Source organism: Aspergillus affinis, assembly GCF_023601865.1.
Source record: "Aspergillus affinis strain CMG 70 chromosome Unknown NODE_72_length_178902_cov_89_458247, whole genome shotgun sequence".
Lineage (NCBI taxonomy): Eukaryota > Fungi > Ascomycota > Eurotiomycetes > Eurotiales > Aspergillaceae > Aspergillus > Aspergillus affinis.
This window is the reverse complement of record NW_026515853.1, coordinates 24,244-42,050: the sequence shown is the minus strand read 5'-3', so window position 1 is coordinate 42,050 and position 17,807 is coordinate 24,244. Positions and strand designations below refer to the sequence as shown.

The window sequence follows — 17,807 nt, the reverse complement described above, 5'->3', positions numbered from 1 at the left end:
GGGAAGGGTGAAGACAATACTTATCCGGAACAGAAGTCAAAGTTTCATCAGGAAGAAAGTTCATAATTAAGGTACCGGCTAAACGGACATCCTTCCTAATTGAAAACGGACGCTGCATCATCTACGAAATACCTGTTTAACCGATGGAGAACGTGTGTTGTCTATTTGGCTCAATTTACTAGTAAAAAATTCGGGAAAAGTGGTACTCAATTTTTTCCAGCCTAAATGATCGCACAGAAGATTTTAGGCTGGAGACTACCAAACCGCCAAGCTCCTTTCACGTTCGCCCAGTACAGGCTATAGCCCAGGCATATGCCATTTCATTAGCATATGAATCTTAGTCTGTTTCAAGGAGAGAACAATGCGGTTTGTAGAAACTAAGGAAGGGTCCAGGTGTGGAGACAATGGTGATCACCTATACACTGAAGTCGTCCAAATAAGGTAGCACCAACTTCGCTAAAACATAATTGTCAGCGAATATGGGGCAATTTTACCACCAGGATTCAACACCTTACCGCTTGCCGCCTAGATCAACTCTGATGGCATTTCATGGCTTCAAGATAAGCCGATTTCAAAGAAGCCACGTAGTCATATTGCATGTTAAATAGCTTCGTTTCGATTCTCTAAATCAAGAGGATCAGATCTTCATTGAGCTTCGATTCTGCACACAAATTACTAGGCAATACGAAACTTTCATGATCCAATAATATTTAACTCCTCCCGGCTAAATCCCCCGAAGTATCCCCGAGCAGAATTATTTCCGACGACGTTCAGGCATAATTCGCGCCGAGAAGATAATAACCACGCAGCAGAAATTGTTCTGAGACAAGTGTTTTATAGTGAAATATCCCTATGGTGATAACGTTTCAGCAAAAGTTTAATCCGTTTAACGTCACCATCAAGACCCAGGTCTAGATTCACGATTCCTTTGATGTATTTACCCAGCCCAGTGGGTAGGTTCCTACTCTACTTCAAAGACAAGGATAGGATGGTTAAATTGGTGCGGGGTTCAATTCCGAATCTATACCTAGAAAGGTAATAGTCCGGCCAATGATTGTTTCTGACTAGTCTAGTTTACCTGAGAGCATTTCTCAGAGAGGGCCGCAAATCAAAAAAATGTATCAAACGTTGCGGAGTTTATCCAAGAGGAGGAAGGATTAGTTTAATTCATTTTACCCGGCGAAACTTTCGTCGCGAAACTATTCAATCTAGTTAGGCCGTACTTGGATTATTTAAACGAGCTCGGCTCCTAGCTAGATGCTTCTGACCTCTGCTTCGAGTATTCAATTATTTAAACTATTGATAACCAGAATCCAAATGGCAATGAGACTCTTCAAGGCGAAAGCTTGCCTGGTAACCAGCATATTCTTGCTCACATCAGTGCCAACTGTCGTCGCCAACTGCGCTCTTCCATCAACTTATAGCTGGACATCAACTGGCGTTCTTGCAAATCCTAAGTCCGGATGGACGGCAATCAAGGACTTCACCAATGTGGTCTTCGATAACAGACATTTGGTCTATGCATCCACCACCGACACAAGTGGGAACTATGGCTCGATGAACTTCGGCACCTTTGGGGATTGGTCTGGCATGGCATCTGCGAGTCAAAACACAATGAGCTTTACAGCTGTCGCGCCTACCTTGTTCTACTTTCAGCCAAAGAATATCTGGGTCCTGGCCTATCAATGGGGCTCGAGCACGTTTACCTACCGAACATCAAATGATCCTACCAATGCTAATGGATGGTCATCGGAGCATGCCCTTTTTTCAGGGAAAATCTCCGGCTCAAGTACTGGCGCTATTGATCAGACTCTTATTGGTGACGCTACGCATATGTATCTTTTCTTTGCGGGAGACAATGGCAAGATCTATCGTTCTAGCATGCCTATCAACAACTTCCCTGGAAACTTCGGAACAACATCAGAGATAGTGCTGAGTGATACTCAGAACAACCTGTTTGAGGCGGTCCAAGTGTACACTGTGAAAGGTCAAAACAAGTATCTGATGATCGTCGAGGCAATTGGATCACAAGGGCGGTATTTCCGTTCATTCACTGCCAGTAGTCTTGGTGGTTCGTGGACGGCTCAGGCAACAAGCGAGAGCAAGCCTTTCGCCGGGAAAGCCAATAGCGGGGCAACCTGGACCAACGACATCAGTCACGGCGATTTAGTTCGTTCCAACCCTGACCAAACAATGACTATCGACCCATGCAACCTGCAGTTCCTCTATCAGGGACGTAACCCGAATTCCAGTGGCAACTACAATACCCTACCGTGGAGGCCGGGTGTGCTCACTTTGAAGAACTAAAGGAGCTTCGGTAATGGGAGAGGGGAATGGAGCTGTGAAGACGAGATTGTGGCAGTTGTGAAATAATGACTATGTGGATTCGAAATCATATGGCGAGAGGGCTCATGCCTGAGGAGATGTGCGGTGGCAGGATTATGAAATGCTCAGGTCCGGTTTCAATACTATTTGCTGGCGAACTTCGATGTAAGAAGACTATTATGCGTTGCCTATAGTTGTGGGTACGTAGGCAGTCTTCGTCTACTTGATCCCTCGCCAAAATTGATTTTGCCATTACACCTAAATACGAATTCGCATTCAGTCCAGACTGTGGAGATTTATATACGATTGCTGAAGTGATATGCAGACTACAGCACTCGCTTCGCTCAGGCAGCTTGAAGGATAAATCCATGGTCAGTAAGCAATTCCCAGGAATTTCATCGCTGTAGCAGTGAGAGAATGGAGGATTCCTTTGGGATGAGTTAATGTCTCGCTCGGCAAGTCGATGAGGGCCTTATAAAAACGGCAGCATTATTCATACGGCCAAGACTGTCTGTAAAGTGCTGTGACGAGACTGGGGGTGAAATCCAACTGGCGCCGTTACGGCGAGTCCGCAACACCTGCATAATCCAAACGGCTGGCGGTGGCATGCTACAACAAAAAACTGGACTATAGGGAGCTGATCAACACACAGCGAGCAGGTTTATATACCGGTACAGGCTGGCCGGGGAGCTCGACGGATCTGCAATCTGCATGTAGCACGCGTCTTCGTGGGCCCGCTCTTTGCCGAGTTCGATGACCTCGACAGCAGCATCGACAATTCTGCCTTCGACATAAGTTGAAGGGTGTTGACATCATTAAGAAGTGGGATTTGAAGGGCTTTGGATCGGGAAAGGCCGAGTGACGAGGATAAGCTGGATCAAGAGTGCATACCTGGACGAATTATATCGCCCAGGAGTTTGAGGAAGATGAGGACGAATTGTAGAAGGTTTCCATGCCGAAGTTGATTTTTTCCGTGAATTCTCTATATAATCTGTCTACTTGTTAAGGTCCATAGAGAGGAGAACGTGGCGAAAATGAAGGTCTCGGGCGAGATATGCCCTGATTCAAGCGACACAAGCTAATCAACCAAGCCATGTTTTCACTTCTATCGCACTGAGTAACCTTGCGAAGAATAAAGTCTCTTTCTATAGCCTTTGATCTAGAATGAAGTATATTATGACAGCAACATAGCTGTATTGCCTACTCAATCGGGAGTGAAATGCTTGAATTCTCTGTGGAATGGGGTTGAGCGCTATTGCCAAGCCGCCATATAGGGAAGGGGGACTGAGGCGGCAGTATCGCCAATATAATGTGCCTGCGAATATGAATTGTCTCGTAACAACGAACGTCCTTATTTCCGAGTAGGAAAAGAAGCAAATCAAGAAGAAAAAAGAAAGAAACATACAACAGCAGGAATTCGCTGGTGGTCACCCACCCAACTACTAACCTGCCGGCGTGTGGCTTGTGTACAGTCAATAGGCGGGTGGGTGCCTCTAAACCAGCGACACTGGCGATCGCCGGCGCCGTCGCGCGACCTCCCTGGGTGCGCTTTAGATGGTGCCGGAGTCGCCCGGCGACACCCGGCGACGGGCGCGACCTGTCTGGTTGCCCCACTTGATGCTCCTTGATTCCTAAGACAGCGGAAATCGTTAAATCATTGGTAGATTACCCCGCATCCTGGAACAACCGGTGCCTGAACTAAAGGTACAAGGCCTGGCTGGCTTCGGTATTTATCGAGAAAGGCCGCAATCGGGCTGAATATCCTCTGGCCTTCAGTGACCCTGATAGAGGCTGCAGTAGTTGTCTCCAGTAGAGCAACTTGTAGAGGCCCGTCTGGTTGGGGATTGTGTGCTGCTATCGTGGCGACACGTGGCCCGTAGCAGTTGGGATGAATGTGGCTGGAAGAGGCTGGAAATGAGTATCTTTGAAGAGCAGTTATAATATCTGCCTTAGCCTGCCGCCTTAACAAGGCATACGAGTGTTTGCTTAAAAAAGGAAAATCTATAGTAGTACCCTTTTTTGCAGCTTGATCAGCTGTTTCATTCTCTGGGATTTTTAGGGGATATCGGCGATCCTTGTGGTAGGCCGCAGGTTATCTTAATCCTAGGCCCTAGTTCTCTGTCTAGTCGGATTTGGACTGTACGCCCTGTGACAAAGGAGGTTATCCAGCGGACTAAGTTATTAGGCTAACCTTGTGTGCGTAATCTATGCACCAGTCTCCCAGGAAAGACGCCATCGAATGCCCCTTTGATATCAAACGTTAAAAGGGAAACTGTCTGGCCCTGGTTTAGAGCTTGCTCCACATCATGCAACAGGCAGGTAGTAAGGTCAACAGCAGAGCGAAGAGATAAGGCCCCGAACTGTTAGCTAGCCAGGACTTTATAGGATATAGCAATCTATGCTATATTTCTCGCTAACAGGCGTTCAAGGCCTTTGCCTAAGACTGAGAGGAGGGCAATTGGTCTGTACGACTTGAGATTCGCCCAATCTGTTTTATTTGGCTTTTGGATGATAGCCAGAACAGCGTGACGGAAACATTGAAGGTAGTAACCAGTTGATAAATAGCCTTGATAGAGTGCTAGTATCCTGTCCTTGATCAAGGGCCATGTTGCCTTTAGGATGCTGGTAGGAAGTTTGTCACTTTCTGAAGTTATATTGCCTGTATGCAAAACTGCTTTTTCTGCCTGCGCCATTGATATGTCAGGAAATAGCAGAGATCTAGTTGAGGTCGTGGGTAAATCCAGTGGTATATCTCCTGCCTCAGCAGAGTTCTGGAGGAGGTTTCGGGCTAAGATATCACGCTTTCCCTGTATGCTGACTGCTGGGGGGCAGTCAGGTTGTAGGAAATCCTTCATTGGTAGGCTCTGGTAGGATCCTGTTGTCCTATGCTATTTAGAAATCTCAAATATCTCTTTACTCGTAGTAATTACATTGATTTTGTTTTTCCAGTATTCCCGTTGGGTACGTCGAACTACCCGCCGAAAGTCCTTTTGTATATAGGATCCTGTGCAATATTTCTGGAGTGCTTCCTTGCATTCTAGGTTCTATCACGGTTGGCCTCTTCCCTGAGGGCGGGATCTGAGTGCTGAAACTTCGTACGCACTGTAAACAGCTAAAATGATCATGTTTGTAAGGCAGTCTAGCTCTTCTGCTGTTTCTGAAGTAGATAGGAGATTGCTGATGTTCAAAGCTAAATGGCTGCTAAACCGGGAAAGGTCTAGAGTGCTGGATTTAAGCCTTTGTTGGGCCCTAGGGTATCGCGGCCCTAGGGAAGGATAGTAAGGAGAGGGCGGTAATCCGATGTAGCATCTAAATAGCTTGCAATTCTAGTACTTATTCCAGCGAGAGTAAGGGTACTAGAAGCAAAGATTAGATCGAGAGTATTGCCTTTGTCATGTGTAAATATATCTATCTCAGAGATAAATACTAGTCCAGATCTGTCGAGCTATTCGGATACTAGCTCGGCTGAAGTGGAGGGCTCTCGCTGAAGCGAGGGCTGCCATCTACTGTATAGTAGGTTAAAATTACCTGCTAGTAAAGTTGGTTAAGTAAAGAAAGAGTCGGGGAGTTCTATAAGTTTTTGAGCAGCCCTACCAGGTCTGATCGAGTATCCAGAGGTAAGGGCATTGTAGATGTTAAGAATTAGAGTGGATTGCCCTAAGTATACAGAGATTTGAAGAAAGAGGAAATCTAACAATACTTTTTAGTCGATAATATTAGGGCGGAACTGAAAAGACTGTATACCCTTTTCCTTTCTAGTATAGGTAAAGACTTTAGGTTGACCGCTTAATGTCCAGCTATCAGTTGGAAAAAAGCATTCGTAAGAGGGATATCTTTTGGTAATCTTGCGGGTAAGGTCTTTATATATATAAGGTTCCTGTATCAAGATAATGTCGATATTATTGGAGAATGCCTAGAATAGGGTAATTTTATAAGCTGTAACGTTACGGCCAACATTCAGCTGCAGTATTGAGAGAGAATCTGTCTAGTTATTCTGAGATCTTATAGTTTTTCATTTGTCAGAGTTCCAAACTGATTTTGTAGTAGTGTAGTAAAACGTACTGCCTTAACCGTAACTGGAGGGGAATCTGCTGGTCCTTGTTGAGGGAGAGTAACTGGGCGAAATAGAGAGATTGTAGGATAGCTTTCGATAGACATATCCTGGTCTTGCGAGTCCCCAGGGGTTCCAGTTTCAGGGGCTGCGGGAGGCCGGGAACAGCATTTACTCTCAGTCCGTACCTTAGATAGGGCTGCGGAGCAGGTCTTGCAGGTCTCAGCCTGCTGGACCTTTGTAAAACGAGAACCTGGCTTGCTAGGCCAGAGAAGGCATTGATCGTAATCTGCTGGGTATAGACTATAGCAGTGAAGGCATCTTGGGGGACAGGTATAAGGAGCTGCGGCAGCGCAGTAATTGGTATAACCTTTCTCAGTGTATTGTATAGAGCTGCAGAGACAGTAGCAAGAGTTACGTATGCAAGATCTAAAGTTATACTATTTCTAGCAGCAGTTACATTGCGAGATCTTAACCCTTTTGGATAAGGGTTGGACGTTAGCAATTATACCAAACAGAAATAATTGTATAGGTAATTTGGCTTTACTTTCTTCAGAGAAGTTAATAAACTAACTTGAAAAGATTGTATTTGTATCAGAAGTACTAGCGGCAGTTTCAATTACATTAACTGAAGTAAAGCCAGTAGTTTCAGCTATTTCAGCTAAAAGAATCTTCGGGCTAACAGGGACCAAGAGTATTGGCTTGCATTAAGCTGGCTGACCTTTTTTAGTATATTTGTTACCTGGTACGAGATCCAGCGGGAGCTTCGCTCGATCTGACAAGTAGTAAAGAAGGTAGAGATAGCCTCTTTCTGTGTCTCTAAAGCTGCCAGAGTTTCGGGACATAAAGGTAGAAAGGCGAATCCTGTCTTAATAGACTGGACACCCTTTAGTGCCTTGTTGTTGATGCCTAGATGAGAACGGAGGCTAGTGTAGATAGCGTATGCGTCCATATTTTTGGCAAGATAGTTCGGCAGGAGGCGTACAAAGAGGCGGAAGTCAGGCTGTTAGTCAGGAGTAGGAATTATAGTCTTTTGCTTGGCCTTGGGCTGAGATATAGAAGGGCCTTTAGCCTTGGATGTTTGGGTGACTGTCGCGTACGTCGACTGAGCGAGACCGGAGGGGGGGCAAGATGGAAGGGGAGACGGGGGAAGAGAAGCAGGGGCAGGGGTAGAGGCAGGAGTAGAGGGGGTCGTAATCAAGGTCAAAGGAATTCCGCTGATATAGGCATTGAAGTGTCGTTAAGCTATATCGGCCAGGTCGTTACTGAGCGCGTCGAGCGCGCCTCGCTGGTGAGGCGCAAGGCCTGACTGGCTCCGGTGCTTATCAAGAAAGACTGCTATCGGGCTGAAGATTTTCTGGCCTTCGGCAACCCTAGTAGAGGCTGCTGTAGTTGTCTCCAGTAGAGCGGCTTGTAGGGGCCCGTCTGGTTGGGAGTTGTGTGTTGCCATCGTAGCGACACGTGTTCTGTAGCGATCGGGTTTGGTAAGGCTGGCCGTGGACGGGCGTCCCTGATCCCGGGCCCGGTGCCCGGAATGAGAAATAGATATGAGTATTCGAAAGGAGCTCTTGTCGATATATTCTAAGCACGATGCTTAGAATCGCGTGAGAGGTTGTGTTGTTTCCACGTCCGACCAAGGAAGCTTTCATTCTTTCCTTAATTCCATCAAGAGGTTCTTTTCCTCAGGTGACCACGGCATACCTTTCCTAGAACTATATACCTAACTCCTGTCTCTACCTCTAACAGCCCCTCTTCTTTTAAACCATATAAAATTCCCTCCACACCGCGCTTGTTCCCCATTTATAATTCTAAACACCACCCCCTTTCTGCGCGGCTTCTAGCCGAAGTTTGTGTACTTGTAAGATAGGGGAACTGTATGGTATTGAGGTGATGATCACAACATTTCCAGTCTCAGGGTCAGTTGCATCTCTTATACCACCAACCTAGGCAATCTCGACCCTTCTGTGCCGTCTGTTTCTTCTTCCCAAGTCCATGCAGGCCAGGAACGATTTTCAGCTACCGACATATCTGTCCTCCCGGGGGAAAAAAGTCGCTGGAGGACCCATTTGCTCTAGAATGCCGTTAGATTTCCGCCAAATAGTAGAGCACTTTACCTCCTGGCCGAGCGCGACAACCCATCAGAGTAACCTCGTGCATCAGAAAATCGAGCCCGATCTACCATTCGCTTTTGGCGATGCACGGGCGCAGATTACTTGCTCATATGAGTGGCCTCGTTCGCCCGACGAGATTCTGATTAAGTCGCGACCAGTGGAGGACGGTGGCCTGCAAATTACCCTGAACATCTTGAGCAGTATTTTGAATCAGTAGAATGTAGACTGGGTGGTGGATAGACTCTGTCAGATCATCTGTCTCTTTTCAGTGTCGCCTGAAGAGTCTCTTGAAAGTTTAGGGTCGATGTTGGAAAGTTAATGTATTCTAATGACTGATCCTTCGCTATTTCATTCAATTTGTCTTTCGTCATGTAGTCTCCTCGTGTTTCGTATTTTTCTTCTATTCTGGCCTGCTGGACCCCGCCGGAAGACGAGGCGAAGGCGCGGATTTATTAGTGGAGAATACTAAGGTGATAAAAAAAGCCTATTGTCTATTCAACCGAGAATCTGGAGCAGCTTCGTCTGCAGCCAACTCCTTGCCAGCCTCAAGCCCTCAACCTATCCCAGAGAAGTTTTGTGGGTCATTCATCCCGCCAATACGAGAAGATTGACAGAGCTACAGCACGCTAGAGAACAAGATATTGCTTGGCATTCTCTGTCTCTGTTTGGATTTAGACCGTCAGGAACGGTTTACTTTCCCACCACTACCTAATCCACATAATAATAGTCACCCAAGACCGAAGATCGCGATACGTATACTCCCCACAAACACGAGGTCCAAGGAAACACATCCGGCAAAGATCACCTGAAATCTCGCGAAATACCACCCAGAAAGGTAGAGAAATTCCTCAACTGGCCCGCTTCTGAACTTGGTAGCGAAAGTCAGGAGAATTGGGAACGTATATATATTGTACTTCCCACCACACCGTCAACTCTGCTTCACACTTCCACAAAGAACTCTCAAGTAACCAATCTCAAGTCATTATCTATCATATCATCGCCTCAATCAAGTCCCAATCATGAAGACCAACTTCCTCCTCGTCCTTAGCGCTATGGCCGCTACTGTTTTCGCCAACCCTACCTCCGATGACAACCTAGTCGCACGAAAGGAGATCTGCCGCAAGGCCAGCAGCTGCAGCGCGTTCTGGTCTGGCAAATGCGAAGAATACTGCGCCCCGTACAAGTTTTCCCATATGAGCGGTGACACTTGCGATGGAGCCCTTAAGAGATGCTGCTGTGATGCTTAAGATGGAATGGACTATTCTGATGACGGCAATAGCTGAAGCAGTGTTAGTGGGGATGGAGATATGACTGCGATTCTATCTCAAGATCTTTGCCAAGGGGGATTGTGACTTCTATTGAACTCTGTTCATGTACAAGCCCTATGTTTTCGTCATATCCGTGTTCCATTCCCATTATTCAAGTTCTTGTTCCAACAAACCCTTCTTGTATGTACTTGGGAATTGAAACTCAATGGAGTAAACAATGACGTTTTGTATACGAGACTTTTTCCATAGACTCCAACTCTCCATCTGACCAGAGTGACGCGCGTATTTCGAAATGACATGGCAGTCTTTATTAGGTAGCCAGTTGCGCAAGGGGGAGAATCACTCCCACACTGTACATCAACGTGGTGTTTCAGAACCAAGATTGTTAGGTCGGATTCACCGCGCGAAGTCACTGTTTATTTGATAGTCCATCAAGAATCTCTTAGACATCGAAACCAATTCAAGTAGAGTAAAGGACGTACAGATGAACCTGGTGCAAACTTGACAAGCTGATTATCTACAAGAACACCAAGACACTATCAACGTAGAGTAGATTAACCATCACGAACAACATTCACAGAACCAGGTTGTATGATGTATATAGCGCCAAGACTAACATTGTTTTGCTGGTATTTCAGCTCTAAACCTGTTCCACGACAACTATAAGATATTCTAGCGAGGCATCTAGAACGGGTGGAGGTGATCTGGCGATCTGGCTTGCCTATAGATTCTGCCGGCTATTGCCATTCCTATTTGCTTATGCTTCTCGCGCATAGCCCAACTAAAAATATGCACGTCTTAAACTACCTGATTGAGCTTGCTTTTTGCATGCCGGCTACTAGTCCAGATGTCTAATTCAACGGACTCTGTATTATTCTTTAAGAGGTAATACCCTTGTTTGTATATTTGACGCTCGATTGTTAGATTGGATCGGGAACAAATGTTACGTCAAGACAGAATTGGCTAGGCCCGTCGATATCATCTCAGATAACTGAAAAGAGCTTTTAAAGTTACTGGCAAGTGTATATCTGGATCTGGGAGTGTCAGTGAGTATTATGGCCCTATTAAAGTAAAAGGACCTCGAGACATACGCCGGCATTCAATGGAGCGTCTTGGGCATACTCGCACCCAGTCTACAAGCCAGTAGGCAATATAAGACCGCTCCAGAAATTGGATTGTCACACGAGCTTTGTATACTTACTCCGTCAGGGCAATCGCATTCGCTGTAACGAACGGCTACGCTAGCGATAAGAAATCGCGAAAATGTAGGATATTATTGGCCGTCTCTCTAGGCGTAATTGCTAGTAATGTACCCGTAGGAATATCGAATGATGAAGGTCTGATTCTTTCAATCTAGTTGCAAACGGTGGTTTAAATACATCAAGAATAATAAGCAATCTAGCCTAAAAAGGCAGTTAGAAGAGACATAACTTTTGAACCATAGAAATAACAGAAAACTCTACATAATCTTCAGGGATCGGTAGTTACCAATACCGATATCCGGAATAGGAAGGTCTCCTATGTGACTAGCGGTCACATACGGTTGATACCTACCTACATATGAAACTCCAAGCAATGGTGTGGATCCAGGCTTCTATATCAGAGTATTCGAAGATATGGAGAAAGAAAACCGCAAAGGCAGAAACGTTGCAGACGCTCCCCACTCGTACAGGCAATTGACCGGGTTGGTCGCGTCGCCCTGGGTTGTGAGGGTGGCATCCGTCTCGATGCGGATTGATGGTCCGGGTACTCCTTACGGAGGCATGGGGGAGTCTTTTCTCCGTACCGTCTGCCCTGCGTTTGCTAGGCGGTTTCCTATCGTAGTTGGATTCACGGGTTCTTCGTCATTCTAGATAGCGTCGATGATTAGGATGTATTCCAGCCCGATCTGTGTCAACAGGATCGCGATATGGGCACGGTTGCTGATTGATCCAGGGGTAATGACATTCGGCCAATGCACTAGCAGTCGCACGCATATGTGGTGTTCTTATTGTCGCATCCACATGTATCTTGTGTATTCTGTTCCTGCGTTGTTCAGACAGGATGGACTGCTGCATGGTGCTGATGTCGAGTTGATCATCTTCCTCCGAATTTTGGGTCCTTGGATGAAGTTTCAGTCTTAATCAACAAGGTCCCACCACCACGATGTGGCCGATATGCATTATGTACAAGAGCGCTTGTCATGATGTGCTCTGTAGATCCTGAAGAAGAGATCTGAAACTCCATCTGATGATGCGATTCTACTCTGTAGATGCCCCAGGCAGCAGACGGATATGGACGGATACCCGCCTTACATCCGAACTAAATTATCCGTCCTACTTTCCGCGCCGCGGTCTCAAGGAATTCCTCCAGTGGACATGTCTCTAATAAGTAATCCGCAGTCTCGTTTTATAAAAACGTCGAATCTGAGCACGGCCCCATTCTGTCCCATCTTCGACAATCATCAAAAGTTCAGGTCGACTTTAATTATCCTCTATCCACGATCAGCTAGTGTATACTCCCGTGTTGAGAAGCCATCACCATGGGGAAGATCGCAGCAATGGAGTACTTCCGCGTTCCACCGCGGTGGCTGTTCGTCAAAATCACGGACGAAACGGGCGCCATGGGGTGGGGAGAAGCGTCTCTCGAGGGCCACACTGAGGCTGTCGAGGGATGTCTTGATTCGTGGTTTGAGAGGTATAAGGGGCTGGAAGCTGAGTATGTCATGTCCTTACTGCGTCTATCCAGTATCTCGTTCATCATGCATATTCTAAACATAAATTTAGAGACATCGAAAATATCTGGCAGCTTTCTTGGCGTGGGAGCTTCTACCGTGGAGGACCGGTATTCATGAGTGCGTTGTCTGGCATTGACATTGCGCTATGGGATTTAAAAGGTTCGTAAGGGTGGTCAACTCCATTTGTTGTCCATAGCAGGATGAAAAATCTTACAGTATATGTGCACTGACACACGACCAGCCAGGAAGCTTGGAGTGCCGATATATCACCTACTTGGTGGCAAGGTCCGAGACAAAATCCGAGTCTACGCTTGGATTGGCGGTGACAGGCCCAGTGAAGTCGAAGTTCAGGCGTATGTTGTCAGTCAGCCCTTCTAGAGAAGCACTACTGAAGTCGCTCAGCCAGGCCCGCAAAGACCAGGGGTTCCACGCGGTGAAGATGAATGGCACGGGAGACACAGCATGGCTTGATTCACCATCGGTGTTACAAGAAGTCGTTACCCGGCTGAAATCTGTGAAGGCATTAGGTCTCGACGCGGGGGTTGACTTCCACGGACGAGTGCATAAGCCCATGGCCAAACGCCTCGCGAGAGCGCTCGAACCACATGAACCACTCTTCATCGAGGAGCCTCTCCTCTCGGAACACATCGGAGCTATCAAACAGATTTCCGAACTGACTACCATCCCGATTGCTCTCGGCGAGCGACTGCACAGCCGCTGGGATGTCAGGCCCTTCCTGGAAAGTGGCTGTGTGGATATCTTGCAACCGGACATCTGCCACATTGGTGGCATATCGGAGATGAAGCGCATCGCAGCCATGTGCGAGATCTATGATGTCGGTGTTGCGCCGCATTGCCCGCTGGGTCCGATCGCTCTTGCAGCCAATATGCATGTGAATGCGACCATGGCGAATTTTGCTATCCAGGAGATGGGTGTTGGTATGCACTATAACAATACTGGACAGGATATCACCAGCTATATCACCAATCCGGAAGTTTGGAAAGTGCGGGATGGAAATGTCGATGTGTTATCTGGTCCGGGCTTAGGGATTGAGATTAACGAGGCAGAAGTGAGGCAATTATCTGTTGGTACGAAGGCCTGGCAAACCCCTGAATTTCGAGGGCCCTGCGGAGAACTGCGAGAATGGTAGAAAGGAAGACAGTATAGAGATAGATATATCAAATTGGAGCAAAGCTTTCAGGCACTTGAGTTGGCTGCTCACTAAGTATATACAGAAGGCCGTGCGCCTGAGCGATAAAATCCGAGACAAATCCAGTTTCCTCTTCCATGTTGACTGTCCATATGATTTCGCTGAACTTTCATTTTCTTTAGGTGTAGCTTGCTGTGGTACCCCTTATATCACTCGCAACTTTATGTGTGTATATTTTGCGCATGAAATAATTGATGATCACTTGCTGGATGGTCGGCAGCGAAACCTTTCCCCGTAGTGGATTAGGTGCGTTGCACAAACGGGCCGTACTCAATTGAACTCAGGAAGTACCCGTTATCGGAAACAAGCAAAGCCTATCAACATTAAGTGTGATTATTTATGACCCTCAAATCCAAGCGCCATCGACCGAGTAGCAACTCCCACTGACGAAAGCGCTTTCAGGCCCCAGTAAGAATCCAATCACATTTGCCACCTCTTCAGCAGTACCCTGACGTCGGAATGCGATAGGGTCGTCGAACGGCGTATCTGCTGGTCGTCCGGTCCGATCATAAAAGCCCTGCATCATGGGGGTATAAATTGGTCCCGGCGCAACGGCATTGACTCGAACCTCTCGGGAGCCATTTTCCTTCGCAGCAACCCGAGTGAGACCCAGAACGCCATGTTTGCTCGCAGCATATGCACCATGGTTGGCAACGCCTGAGGACCGTTAGAGCAAGGGTGTTTGAAACATTAGTAGAAGGGAAAGCTGACCAGTTGTGGCATGAATGGAGGCCATGTTGACAATCGACCCACCATCACTGATATTGTTGAGCTCTGCCCGGAGACAGTACATCAATCCTGTCAGGTTGACACCGATGATTTTGTGCCATTCATCGTCGTCCAGGTTTGCTACCGACTTAATGCCGTGGTCTTTTCCGATGACGCCTGCAACGTTGGCCGCTCCATCAAGACGACCGTGTTTGTCCTTGATCTCAGTGATCCAGCTTTCTACTTCTTGTCTATTGGCAACATCAACTTTTGAGATCATGTATGGAACAGATGGTGTGATGGAGGTGAAGTATGATTCAACTTCACTGAGGACATCCGAGTTGACATCGGCGATGCAGACCGTTCCCCCACGTTGTGAGATGAGCTTGGCGGTCGCTAGGCCGATGCCGCTGGCGCTGCCTGTCACGGCAATGACCTTGCCTTGGAGAGACATGTTTGGGCAGTTGCAAGGGTATGCTGCACAGTTAAGGTGTCAAGGTACTGCTTGGGGTCGCATGATAAACATCAAGGAATTTCTCAACCCCGCCACACCTATGTAGTCTCGGAAAAGCAGGCTGAGTAGGGCGGAGTGGGCGGTGAGGTGGGTTTCCGTCGGAAAGTAAATGGGGCTTTGATTGGTCCGAATTATCCGATGGATCCGTCGTCCTCATGTTGAACAAGGACAGCAACGCGCGGCAACCATGCATTCCGAGGTCGGTTAAGCGCTCTTGGTGTATCTCAGGGAGTGCCTGGTGTGGGCATCATGAAAAACGTCACATCGATTGTCTGGGACTATCATGGCTGTAGCTTTTGAGAAGATCCGTCAATCCAAACTTAGTACACTCGGGGGAAGGGGCATTAGTTGAAATGATACACGCTATTGAAGCCAGACACAACCTGAAAATGAACCTCGTTAGATACCTGACATTCAGAATGCATTGTGTACTTAGTCCCTACCATCGAATCAAACTGGCCCCACCCTGTTAGGTCCTCCAGAGAGTCACCAGGACTAACGTGTAAATCATCCAGCTGACCCATCGCTGCAAAGTCTGGGGATATTATGGAGAATCCTGCTGGCAGATCTCCTATATTCGAAGCAAAGGGCTCAATTTCCTCAGTCCTTGTCTCCATTGTGGAAGAAGGCTGCGCTGGTCGCTCTTTATAGGCCTCAGCTGGAGCAATTTGTCGGACGGCCTCGGCACGCAGCTCTTCCAGGACAACACAGTATCGGGAAGTCAAGGATCCTTCTTCGGCTATGTTCATGATCTGCTGCTGACAGCGCTCTGCGGCGGCGAGGTATAGCCGATAAACTTCCTCCGGCTCCTTGCTGTGTTGTATGGTGTAGACATACAGGATGACAGACGCAGAGAAAGCAAAATAGGGAGTAAACTGTAGGCTTACATCAGTAACGTTCCTGAAACTCTCTGTGGAGAAACCACATACCCAGAAGGCACGAAGGAGTTGCTTTGCTTTGGTCATCATGTCCACTATGCCGACAATTTCCAGTGCAGCATGCAGACACTCGGAGACACTCTCATCGATATGAGCCCTGCGCTCGTCTTCCCCTGGTTGCCGTGTGCGGGTGCTGTTTGTCAATCGGGCAAAATTAGTGAGTAGGAGTGGGCGATTCGTTAGAATTGCTGTATGCCAGTATGCTAGATTTAGCACATTCTTCTGTCGCTGGAAAATCAAAACCAATGGGGCGGCGTTGGAGTTCGTTTGATCGAGAAAACTGGCCATTTCCATGCGCCATGTTTTCAGCTGTTTCATATATGTCGCTGTATGATCGATCCGTTCAGTCATGGTCATTGGTTGGATCGAGTAGATGTCACTCAGAACACCACTCAATATCCGACATAACCTGTGGCAAGCCGATGTCAGCTTTCGATGGGACAAATATTGAGAGTCAAAATTACCTTGCATAGCTTATTGGTCCGAACATGGCAGATAGTCCGTGTCCGCAAGGCGAGACAGACCTGTTTATGTTGCCATCGATCTCGTGGTCGTCCACACATGAAGGGAGCTCCTGATCAATATCCTTATCATTGAAAGTGCGCGGCCTCCCAAGGGCCATGCTAAGATAGTTGTCGAGACTGTAGGCGCTCCAAAATGTGCGGCGACGACACTCAATCTCGATCTGGGTCATGGAGTTTGAGAACGCGTGTCTATTTCTATGTAGCCCAAGAGCAAACATTAAACGAGCGATCGTCCCGAAAAGGCTCCAGCAGTGGTTGATCCGTGACTGTGATAGGAACCAGAGGCATTGGCAGAGACGAACTTGGATGCTTGCAAGCCTCACCGTTCCCTGCTCTTTGGACAATTGATGATTCGCTGCTTCAAAGTATCGAACACTGTAGGCTTCTCTTAGCATTCCCCGGATCGATAAGACGGCGAACGGTCTAGGAGAAGAGGTACAAACCTCGTCTCGGCTTCTGTAGGGGAAGAGTTGTGAATCGAATGCTCCTGTGCGATAGCAAAGATCATGAATAGTACGGCTATCTGAGTGGGTGCCGCATTCCTGTCGTGCATTAGACCTCTGGTCTCATAAAACTCCTCGTACCATTGCTCGATAGTTGGTCGATGTAGAAAGCGGTCGACGGGTACTGCGAAATCAAAGTACCTCCGAAGAAGACGGGCTGTGTCTTCTCGGTTGAGCAACAGAGCCAATGTCGGATCGGCATACGACGATGTAACATTTCCAGCGTTCAGATGAGTATCCTGGTGAAGCAATGGGGCGTCACCGAAGTTGAAGACGGATAAGCCGCGCGGAAACGATACCGACTGCCCAAACCGGCTCTGAACTCGGGAGAGGAACGAGATACCCGATGAGGGACCTACATAGTGGCCCTGGAGATCTATCTGGGTCGGCTGGGGCGATGCACGAGAGATCGGGTCGGTGAGCGACATGGATTCATCCTGCCGGGACGCAAGGCTCAGTGTTTCATCCACGGCACCTGGACGGCTGGGGGTGGTGTCGTTGATGTCATTTCTGTCGTTGTTGAGCACACTCGCCGGCGGCTGGCTGTCAACTTGGGCAGGTGGTGGATTCGCAGCGAGTTTAGGCGAAGGCCCAACACGGGTAACGCGAATGGCTGGTCGTCTGCCTCTCGTGTACGAGGCATTGTAGGAGCAAGTCACCGCCGCCAGAAGGCACACATCGCATGGTTGGTGGCCATTACAGCGAACCTTTCTCCTGTGATTCATTTCAGTCACTATTGCAGGACAATTGATATCAGGGAAAGGTGTTGAAATAGCGCCACTGCTAGCGGTGGTCTCACTTGACTTACTTCTTGCAACGGTCGCAGGCACGCGTGACCCGGATCCGACTCGATCTCCGGGGCCATCCATCCCCTGAATTGGGTGTTCTGGGCAAGGCAAAGTCGTCCTGGGCTGCAGGAGACTGCATTTCACACACGGG

At 47.7% G+C, this 17,807-nt stretch overlaps 5 protein-coding genes across 5 annotated transcripts; 3 read left to right on the top strand and 2 right to left on the bottom strand.

Annotated features, from left to right (window-relative positions):
• Positions 1–1,317: 1,317 nt before the first annotated feature.
• KD926_009823 (glycosyl hydrolase family 62-domain-containing protein) lies at positions 1,318–2,307 on the top strand (the record flags this gene model as incomplete). Its single annotated transcript, XM_053102310.1, has 1 exon — positions 1,318–2,307. The coding sequence occupies one exon, from the start codon at positions 1,318–1,320 to the stop codon at positions 2,305–2,307; it is 990 nt and encodes a 329-aa protein (XP_052954170.1).
• A 7,199-nt stretch (positions 2,308–9,506) lies between these two features.
• Positions 9,507–9,734, top strand: KD926_009822 (uncharacterized protein; the record flags this gene model as incomplete). The annotated part of the gene is made up of 1 exon (XM_053102309.1): positions 9,507–9,734. One exon carries the CDS (start codon positions 9,507–9,509, stop codon positions 9,732–9,734), a length of 228 nt encoding a protein of 75 aa, XP_052954169.1.
• Positions 9,735–12,276: 2,542 nt separating this feature from the next.
• Positions 12,277–13,621, top strand: KD926_009821 (uncharacterized protein; the record flags this gene model as incomplete). Its single annotated transcript, XM_053102307.1, has 4 exons — positions 12,277–12,452; positions 12,521–12,630; positions 12,713–12,824; positions 12,874–13,621. The coding sequence occupies 4 exons, from the start codon at positions 12,277–12,279 to the stop codon at positions 13,619–13,621; spliced, it is 1,146 nt and encodes a 381-aa protein (XP_052954168.1).
• Positions 13,622–13,923: 302 nt separating this feature from the next.
• On the bottom strand, positions 13,924–14,843 carry KD926_009820 (SDR family NAD(P)-dependent oxidoreductase; the record flags this gene model as incomplete). The annotated part of the gene is made up of 3 exons (XM_053102306.1): positions 13,924–13,995; positions 14,070–14,338; positions 14,393–14,843. 3 exons carry the CDS (start codon positions 14,841–14,843, stop codon positions 13,924–13,926), a joined length of 792 nt encoding a protein of 263 aa, XP_052954167.1.
• A 404-nt stretch (positions 14,844–15,247) lies between these two features.
• On the bottom strand, positions 15,248–17,795 carry KD926_009819 (Zn(II)2Cys6 transcription factor; the record flags this gene model as incomplete). Its single annotated transcript, XM_053102305.1, has 6 exons — positions 15,248–15,286; positions 15,347–15,778; positions 15,833–16,250; positions 16,306–16,740; positions 16,809–17,582; positions 17,677–17,795. The coding sequence occupies 6 exons, from the start codon at positions 17,793–17,795 to the stop codon at positions 15,248–15,250; spliced, it is 2,217 nt and encodes a 738-aa protein (XP_052954166.1).
• Between the last annotated feature and the right edge of the window lie 12 nt (positions 17,796–17,807).